Genomic DNA, 10,711 nt, shown 5'->3' with positions numbered 1-10,711 from the left:
GATCATGGTCAGTTATTGTGGAGTCCAGGGACCCTCATAGTTGAGGAGGGGGTTCAAAATTGACCTTTACAGGTCTGTAACTCTGACAGTGTGTACAGATGGAACCAAATGGCGTCATTGGGGTCCTTGAAATATATATATATATATATATATATATATATATATATATATATATATATATATTAATTTTTTTAAGTTTTGAGAACCACTGATTTAGATGCATGACAGTTGTTTTGTAGGAATCTCCTCTAGAGCGGTCCATGGGCTCTCGGGGTTCCTTGGGGGGGTTCTAAATTGTTAGGGTCCATTTGGTTCCATTTGTATACTGTCAGAGTTAAGGGGGGGTCCTTGAAATTTAAAAGGTTGAGAATCACTGCACTAGAAAAGGGTCTTCAACAGGGGTCCGGGACCCCCAGGGGGTCCTCAGAGTTTCTACAGGGGGTCCACCAAATCTTTGTGTGGTGGTTGAACAATAGCAGATCTACAAGCTCACAACGCCTCGTGCTGTGACTGTGAGGCGTAGATCTGCTATTTTTGGAGAGTTGGTGTAGAGGTAAAAAGAAAAAGCCAACGGTCAAGTTGACTAAATATTGAGGGTTTAAAAGGGTAAATGTCTGAAAATACACATCAACACGAATCCAACATATAATAGAAAGGATAATGTAGACTATGTGAAACAAGTATGAAATCTATGATTTAAAAAAAATCTGCAACACCATTTTATTCAATATGTTGAGGGGCGGGGGGTCCTGCTTAATCTCTCTCTGTTAGGGGGTCCTTGGCCTGAAAAACGTTTAACACCCCTGCACTAGAGGGAGCCCTGCACTTGCCTTTTGGGTGCAGTGGGTGCTGGATGGCTGCTCCGCCTTCAGTGACAGACAGTCAGCAGGTAGACCGTCAATGAGATCCCAAGGGAGGGAGACTCCAGGAGGTAGACAGACGTCGGGACGTTGCCATTGTGTACAATGCATTTCTTCAGCTCGTGAACTTTTTTGAAGAACCACAAGAAGAGTCCCGGGCGACTCTTTAATTTGGCGTTGTTGCTGTTTCAAGATTTCTTTGGTAACTTTACTCCGTTATAGCTGCTGAAGATAAGTTCTGTTTCATTGTTTCGGCTTCTTCCTCGTAAGGATCGTTTCAAATCTGTTAAAGCAACAACTTTGGGACATTGAACTTGAAGGGGAAACACTTTTTTTGTTTCGTGGAAAAGTGGACCAAAGGTTTAGATGCAGAGCAACTGTAAAAATAGAAATGTGGATGGGTCTATTACACAAATCACACGTGATTTGGGACTCTGTTGAATGAGTTGGAGCCTGTGAAGTAAAGGCATCGGTCCATTTGGGTCGGTTAATCATTAAATAGTTCGGTGTACTTCCATTTAGTAACGTTTGTGGATTGTTTTCTCAACTCAGTCGTAAAGTATTACCCTACCCTTTGTCACATGATATACAAGAAGTGTATAATATGACAAACATGTCTTATAATATTCAAGCTCCAACCTGTATTCTAGCCTTTGAAGTTCAAGTCGTCGTTAATGTGTATTTTCTCCTGTGGAATACCAGAGGTGGACGGAATAACTCATAACGCGCTTTGGCAACAACCTATTGCCTTTTAGTCGCAAAATGTGATTGTAAATGACAGTGACCCACGTTACACTGTAATATTTGAGGCTCGGGCTGGTCAATCACTGATGAAGATCTGGACGTTGGTGCCACTCAGGACCTGCTAGGCTTGGATCGGATACAACCGTTGAAAAGACTGGCCTGCAACGTCGCAAATGACAACTTTTGTTTATCTAATGCAGGCCAGTCTGAGTGAAACGAACGCACGTTTCAGCCTCTTGCATGGTGTCCGTATTCATGGTGTATTTGTGCGTGCAGTCTTTATAGCCACCCACTTTAGTTAGTGACACTGGATAAAGTTCATTGTAGGCGATCGTTTTATTTCTTCTCGGAAGGAGGTGATTTCATATGGTTGATGTGGTGATGATATGCATTTCTATATTACGTGTAAGGCCTTTAACATGTAGGCCCTAGACATTTATTTCAGTGCTGGATCCTCCTGGAGTTTTTAGGACATTTACGCACGAGATACCATGGCGGTCCGCGATCATTATTAAAAGTTTGGATCGGACCTGTTGCCGAATAGTTGGACCACTCGAGTCACCCAGACAGGAGGAAGAAGAAGAGGGACTGTGGGGACTTGGTCCATTCTCCTGTTCAGTGTCTTCAAGCTTTGAAGTCCACGATGTGCGGCCGGAGACCGCTGCTACAGCCGAGGAAATGACCGGTGTCCCCCATCAGCGGCGACTGGCCGGGGGTCTCTGGCCGTGGCTGCTCATGGCGGCCCTGCAGGTGGTGCTGGGCCAGACGGGCCTGGAGCTGGCCGCCGCCGTGGAGTCCGAGCGCACGACCCTCAGGGCTGTCATCAAGGTGACACTGAAGCACGATCCGACGGGGAAGCCCATCACTCTCCAGGGGGTGTTCGCTGGAGCCAGCGCCAGTTCTGCAGAGGGGAAGCTGATGCAGGTGAGTGTCACCGAAAATCACACACACACACACACACACACACACACACACACACACACACACACACACACACACATACATACATACATACATACATACATACATACATACATACATACATACATACATACATACATACATACATACATACATACATACATACATACATACATACATACATACATACAAAACCATCATCAAATGACTGCCTATATAAAAATGTCATGACATCTTCCCAAATAACACAGTGGGCCTATAATAGGCCCACTTTGTTATTTGGAAAGATTTCAGGACATTTTGAAAACCGTTTCAGTAAAACTCTTCTTCATCCAGGATCAAATATACAGTCCCCATGGTCTCAAACTGCATCCTCTCCATCAGATCCCTGCTGTGGAGTGACTCCCACTGTTGGCCCCACCTGTTTGTCTAATGTAACCTGTAGTTTACACAGCATCCACTATCTGATAAAACAAATAATGTTGAAAGCATACTGGTTGTAGCTATACTGCTATGGCCATGGCTAAGAGGATGACTGTATCACAGCTTCATTGCACCGACTCCCCCTTTAGAAGCAGTCTAAATGGCAACTCTTCTAACTCAGGGTGTGATGACAGAATATCTAAATTCCTTCAACAGTAGTGATGACATATGCATATGTTATTGAGGTTAGTTTGTTTTCCTTTATTTTCAGTTTCTCTCATCTTATGTTCTCCTGCCAGTAAATCACTGGCTTGGGTATGGTTGCCAACCTCCACCCATAGTTTTTCTAAGGTGCAAGCTTTGTACTCTCCCAATCTATTATTATGCCTGATTTATACTTGGTTGTGTGCCATATTGCCCATTTAAAATAGCCGACCCACAAGCTCACAGATAATCATGTTGCGCTGGGTTGTGAGCTTGTAGATCTGCTATTTTTGCTGTGCGACACTGGCTGACAACTATCAGGCTTTAAGGGACATTCATTGCTCTGCCCGTTCCCACAGTTTTGGCATGGTCCAAGATATATACATTTAATTATTGTAGCCCTATGCAAACGTTTAATTGTAAAAAAAAAAAAACATGGCCTTTTACTGCAAATGTAAAGAATATGGCCTATTCATTGTGCATATTTAGGATTCAGGAACGGATTACGGTTGCTGGGACATAAAGCAAGGCTGTGTCAATTTATTTACTGTCTCCAAAGAAACGGGGGACGACAGATATGAGGTACTGTAGGATCCTGTCTGTCTTCACTCACCAGGTGTGGGAGGTTTTATGAATGGCAAGCCAGATGCTGCAGTTTGCAGTAATTGATAAGGATTTACATCAGCTCTCCACAGAGAAAGCCCAGTGTTCATGGTGAAAAGCTGGTAGCTGTAAATGTTTACTTCTCAACTTAAATTGTTTAGAGTTAAAGACTCCATGACACGCTAGAAATCATGATATTTGATTCTACATAATCGTGTGGCGTGCTTATCGCTGAGCCAGTAGGATCAGCAGGTCTCCGAAAATATAGATAAAACCGCAAATCCCCTTATCTGGAGTTACCCTGATGTCATCAGTATGACATTGTAGTACTGACATCATAGAGTGGCCTGAACTCCATAATTGGGCATGCCTGACACAGAACTCCATATGGGCATAAAAGGTACACAGACAGACAGATACAGAAATCTCCATATGGGCATAAAAGGGACACAGACAGACAGACGGGTACAAGAGGTACTCTGACAACGGGTACAACGGGTTGGAGATGCATGGCAAACTTGCCACAGTGCTGCTGTGCTGGGATGAAATGGCTTTGTTAGTGACATTGACATTAAGACAATTGATGAACTGATTTCAACAGTTTCACACACTGAGCCGTCATCCGTGAGTTACAGTGGGTTTCCACAGTATTTCAGTACACTAGACTTTATTTGCCATTTGCACAAGTGCATAGGAAATTTTGGAGCTCAGCTCCCAGGGTCAGCATTTAAAAAGAAGACAGAAAGTACAGACAAGACAGAGAAAACATACAGTACACATGTAGGATTGTAGGATTTACTGTATGTTTTCTCTGTCTTGTCTGTACTTTCTGTCTTCTTTTAAATGCTGACCCTGGGAGCTGAGCTCCAAAATTTCCTATGCACTTGTGCAAATGGCAAATAAGTCTATTCTATTCTACAATGTTTTTGTCGACTGGAATTTACTGTACTGAAATACTGTGGAAACCCACTGTCACTCACGGATGAAGGCTCAGTGTGTGAAACTGTTGAAATCAGTTATCACCTGACTCTGTACACAATGCACACACGGGTGACACTTTTGATCTTGGCTGTGGAAATGATAGCAAGCTGCCATGGTTTCCCTGAAGGTGTGAAGTGAGGTGTACCCCCAGTCACTAACTAATATTGTTCCCTCTGCTCCGTCAGGATGGCGACAGCCTAATCCTGCGCTGATAAGCTCTGTGGTTTCTCCTTTTAGCAGGCCACAAATGCCAGTGGAGTTTGTTTTGCCCCCTCTGAAGTTTTACCGAATATAACCAAGCTGTTCGCCTTCCACTAGTCAGACAACTGGTTGTAGTTCCCCTCCAGCCTAACATCAGGAAAAGGTATGGTTGAGTCAGATGCCTTTCTTCTGGGTTGTGCTCATAGTCCATAGAGGTGGTGTGTAATGCCGGAGGATGCTCTTTGTTGCCGTCCAGGCCTGTTGCAACAGGTATTCAAGCTGCTTTATGTTCCTGCATTATGTTCATGGCTTGCAGAAGATGTGGTGGGGTGAAGGTTGGAAAGGTTGATTTTCTGTTTTCATAGCTGAGTGAGCCTCTGTGTCCCTCCCTCAGTTTCTCTTTGTAAGATTCTCCTCCATGTTGACACAACAATGACATTAATTCATTAATTATATTGGTCATAAAACCATTGAAGGTATTTGGTAATCAATGAATAACCGAAGAGACAGTTGTCGCAGGGTTGAAATGTTTTTGTGGAGTTCGTTTAAGGCTCAGAGACCTGGCCCTAACATTTGCGTATCCAACCCCCCCTCTCTAGTAGTCAGACATGTCTGACTTGTAGAACCCCAGGCTACTCAGAATTTGACTCCCTCAACCGTGGAGGAGCATGACAGCCAGTTTTCATAACCCGCAGTAATTACACCTCTTTGGCCACATTTGATCTTCTTAAGCATGTTGTCTCTCTGGGCCACAGGTTGCCTTGCTGCTCCATTAGCTTTGGCTCTGGGTAGATTGATAGAAAAACAAGGTCTGGCGTAAGTGAGCAAAAGAAAGTTGCATTTAGAAAGACTTTATTAAAACAGTTTTTAGGCTATAGTGTTTTTTGGCCTATCCAGTGCAGATCACTTGTTCATAATATACAAAGGTTCATTAGGCTATTTGATTGGGAGAGTTGGAGCCCCTGTTTTGTTTGAGCTATCATGTCACCACCAGACAGTAGCTAGCCACAACACACACACACACACACACACACACACACACACACACACACACACACACACACACACACACACACACACACACACACACACACACACACACACACACACACACACACACACACACACACACACACACACACACACACACACACACACACAATCAAGGACCTTACACACACACACACACACACACACACACACACACACACAGGAATACTGCCTGGGCTCTAGCCAGACTTTTGGACAAATGTGAGTGCAGCATGGAATTTGACTGTCTCTCTCAAAAGGCTACGGAGGGGTCAGAGGAGATGCAACACTTGTGGTTTAGCTTTGAACTTGAGAGTATTGTCAACTGTCCTTTGGGCCAAGCAGAGAGGAGGAGTTGGTTATGCCTGCTGCAACACTTGAAGTTAATCTTCCAATTGGCCCGCTGGCTGATTCAAGGAAGCTAAACAAAATAAATAAACAAATAAATGTTTGTTCTAATCATTTTAAACTCCTTTTCTTTTCTCCCTCTATATTTTTGGGGCTTTGTACAAGTGAAAGTTTGAATTGACCTGTGTGAGCTCCGATAAAGACGTCAGGTATAATTAAGGCAGAGAGGCCAGTCGACAGAGCGCTAGTTAACTCAGTACCACTAAACATTCTTTTCTTTTCCCCCCCATTGTCCCATGAGATATTGAATGTCTCTTCTCTGGGAGCCCAGAAGAACCCAAGACCACTATCTGTGTGTTTTTTCTGGCTGGTCGACCCACAGCTCTTCGACACAGCCGTTTGGGAACGAGCTGTGGGAGGGTGGAGGGGGAGTTGAGGGAGAAGATCAAAGCATGTGCAGTTCCAAACGTGAGCCGAGATGATTAAAAAAGGGAACTGTTTACACTGCACTTCCCATATGGGCCCCCTCCTTCCCCCTCCCTCTAGATTTCCTGTCCATACTTCCTATGCCCCTGGATGAGATAACAGCCTCTCTAGGGCTCTTCAGCACTTCTCTGCTTTAGGTCAGTGGTGGAGGGAGCTGCTGTGATGTTTCATCTGCCTTCTAGTGTTGTGTTTAGAATTACAGTAGATAGTATAGCAGTTACATGGTAAGTGGGAGAAACACCTTGATGGACAACTAGACAATGTTGGCAGTAGTGTTGATAAATCAACTTTATCTTTTATTCATTTTTATTTTGCCATGTTTTTTTCTTCATAGATTGCATAATAATAGTATTTTACTTGATTGTAAAATTGTGAGTGTTAATTTAACTCTGAGAGTGTACAAATGAACCCTATGAGTGGGTCCATTTGTACACTGTTAGTTACATTTTACACTGTAGAAGATGCTTCAAGTAATATCTAATTTGGCAGACATATTGAAAACAGCGCCCTATGTCAGGCTGCAATACAGTGTGAGAAATAGCAACGGTGTTGGTGATGTGGAAGAGAAGAGTTCTGCTCTGAATTCAGTCTCAATTCAGCCTCCAGCTCCTCTTTCGCTGTGATATGGACACCATATTAGACTTCATCATAAACGGCAGTACAAGCATGTCACCGTCCGTTTGGCCAGGTCAATTATACAAAGATAGGGATGAAATGGCTTTAAGCTTATAATTTACCCAGATTTAACCTCAGTACCTTGGAGAAGAATGGTGAGCTTGTCATGAGACCTTTATGTATAACTATAACTTTTATGTAGAATATAACTTTAGTGTATATTTATTAATTTTGACCCTTTGCTATGGAGGTTATACAGTCTATCTCGAATACGGTTCTCTGATATGGGTAAATGGATAATTTATCATCATTGAGTATCAGTAGATTTGTCATAATGGCTATGAGCAGAAGGCAAGTTGTTGTTTTGTCTTTCCTTTTTGATCCAACATTTAAGTGAGCTGTTAGTAGAATATGTACTTCTAAATTTCATGCCATGAGCAGACCCCATGCGGGTTAGGGCCAGCCAGACAAGCCTCTGTCTAATGGGTTCTCCTGAGAAGAGAACTAACAAGGCTGCAGTCTACAGCACAGGAAACAGGGGCTAGCACTGTGCTCTCCGTCGCGTTCCTTGGAGATGACTGTTGAGATGTTTCTCAGGGCACTGGGAAAAGGGACAGGCAGGTAGGGGAAATGTGGCAAATCTCTTAAGTCTGCCGGCACCTTATTTTTAAGTCATTAGAACATCTCTGGAATGCCTGCGTCTGTCAGGCTCATGTTATACAACGCGTTGTCTGCTATGTTCATAGCTCTATTCATGCAAACAACCAGAGAAGGATTACTTTACTTTCCGCATATGCTCTTCATGTTTCACTCTGATCACTCACTCACTCACCCATTTAGTCACTCACTCACCCATTTAGTCACTCACTCACTCATTTAGACACTCTTTTAGTCACTCACTCACTCACTCACTCACTCACTCACTCACTCACTCACTCACTCACTCGCATGGACAGACAGACAGACAGACAGACAGACAGACAGACAGACATACTACACATACACAAAGTGCATGTATATGCACAGACCTTTCAGTATGGTAAAAGCATTACTATTGGCCCTCATCCTTGAATTGGCCCACAGACAGACTGAGGCTGATAGGAGGGAGGGAAGAGGGAAGTCAAACAGCCTCACCAAATCATCTCATTCATAATATACTGTACGTATCCTGCACTCCTGTAACCTTGTTTTGTTTGCGTGTTGAGAGTATACACCGACCCCTTTCGGTCTAAACGGGTGAGCCACTACTGGGTCTCAGATCAATAACATGCACATAAAAACACAGGATAGATTTTAATAACAAAACAAATGTGTACACTCTTAATACACTAGCAAATCAGGAGTGTTAATTTAACTCTTGAGAGTGTAATCTTATGGATCCATTTGGTTCCATTTGTACACTCTCAAAGGTAACCCATTAAAACCACGAAAGTATCATCTGTGTCATTTTAGATTTTGGCTATTAAAGAATAGGAGATATACAAGCTCACAGCGAGTCACTTTGTGCCATGCTGCGAGCTTGTACATCAACATTTTTGAAAAATCGTATTCAATTATTTTGAATTACGAAAGTAAGGTTGAGAACTACTGATTTAGAAGGCATTTGTAGAATCGGCCTCAGGTCTTAATGGGGTAAACCCCAGTTTAAGGATTAACTGGGGTTCACTTAGCCCATGTTCACACACATTTGTGCTGGCCTAGACCTTAGCATAAGACCTTGGCTAGGCTGGCCAATGACAGGTCTGCAGTTAATCACTGATCCCCTTTCTCACTAGCTTTTAGGCACCATATTTTCACCAATTTCTGGGGCTAACCCTGAAAAGTTGATGTTAACCCTGCTCCAGAGCAGGGCCAGCCAGCCCAGGGCTCAACTTGGTGCTTGTCCACTTCAAAATATGGTAGTGTGAACATTCCCTATTAGGCTGAAATCTCACCAAGCCCAGGCCTAAGAAGTGACTTAGCCCTGGTACAGTGTGAAAACACCTACTGTTGTGAGTGTGTCTTTTCTTTGGCTAATAAATTAGTGGTGGTGACTGTAAGCTGCTTCTTTAGGTTGTGGTATTGTATGCAGTCGAGTGGGACAAGTCATCATATAAGTACTACAGAGATCCATGCATGAAAGCACACACAAACATACTTACACTCATGTTCTTTTTATCCATGCATGGCATGCATGCACAGGCACATGCATAAACCTTCAGGGGAAGGTAACGCTCTTACCTTACCTGACATAGCATTAGCAAGACAGGGATGAAGTGTTGCCAGCCAGGGTCAATGGAATTCAATTATTGAAAGGTTGATAGGGTTAAATTGTTTAGAAGACCTTGGTATTTTTGCATACTAAGTGAGATGAGTATCTTGCGTGGCCTTTCTGAATTTGTCCTGACAGTCCAGGTCAAGTGAACCACCTGTCTCTTTCCAGTTGAAACTGATCCATTGGGAGTACAGAAGAAAGCCCAGTGATCCATGATGGGTATGCAGGGCAAGCTATCCCATCTCTGGGGATCAAGGCCACATTTATAAAGGTTTACAGAGAGTGTTTCTGCAACAGATGACTATTGTATTATATGGACATACAATATATACAGCAATGGTGGGGAAAATAGGACCATCTACCGTATTAACCAAATGTGAGTGTAATTTGGCTGCATGTGCTATTTTTGGCAGAGTGCTGTAGTGGACTAAAAAGCATCAGAAGTTTCCTGCATCAATGTCCATCCCTTTGAATTTTTCTTTGTATATATGTGGTTGTAGCTTGTGTGCGTGCGTGCGTGCGTACGTGCGTGTGTGTGTGTGTGTGTGTGTGTGTGTGTGTGTGTGTGTTTACGTGCATGCCTGCCTTTTGGTGGCGTGCCATGCACCATGTGTTGTTATTGTTAAACTCAACAACATTCTGTTTCATTTCAGCCATATGACTTCATACATTGTGTTCAAAGTTCACACAAATTCACCCACACACGCTTACTTTTTTATGACACCTTTTGTCCCCAATTTTACATACTGTACCCAAACTACTGGTTTATCCAACGTACAATATGTCCCGAACAATCAGGCATGCTTAGGCTACACATATATATCCCACTCAAGTTGACTTTGAAAACTTTGGGGGATATTGCATGCATTCATTCCGTATCACCTTACCCTAACCTTATGATACTGCAGTAACATCAAATAGGGGATACAAAATGTGTCACCAATATGACCAACCAACTGCTTTCACTCTAGTGGCATTAATGGCATAGTATGCCAACATCAAAGTTTCCTACTAGCTTGGAAAAGTCACTCTTTTTTACTTA

General features: G+C 43.1%; 1 protein-coding gene across 1 annotated transcript in view; it reads left to right on the top strand.

Annotated features, from left to right (window-relative positions):
• The first annotated feature begins 772 nt into the window (after positions 1–772).
• The window catches only part of rnf43 (ring finger protein 43), a 76,339-nt gene continuing 66,400 nt past the window's right edge, over positions 773–10,711 (top strand). The window contains exon 1 of the mRNA XM_084073674.1: positions 773–2,528. Within this exon, the coding sequence (XP_083929800.1) occupies positions 2,283–2,528 (246 nt within the window). The 5' untranslated portion in view covers positions 773–2,282. The remainder of the gene's footprint in view (positions 2,529–10,711) is intronic.

This window comes from Gymnoscopelus microlampas (assembly GCF_963454915.1).
Source record: "Gymnoscopelus microlampas genome assembly, chromosome: 12".
NCBI classification, from domain to species: Eukaryota; Metazoa; Chordata; class Actinopteri; order Myctophiformes; family Myctophidae; genus Gymnoscopelus; species Gymnoscopelus microlampas.
Note: the sequence above shows the minus strand (reverse complement) of the source record. Positions and strands in the feature narration are given on the sequence as shown.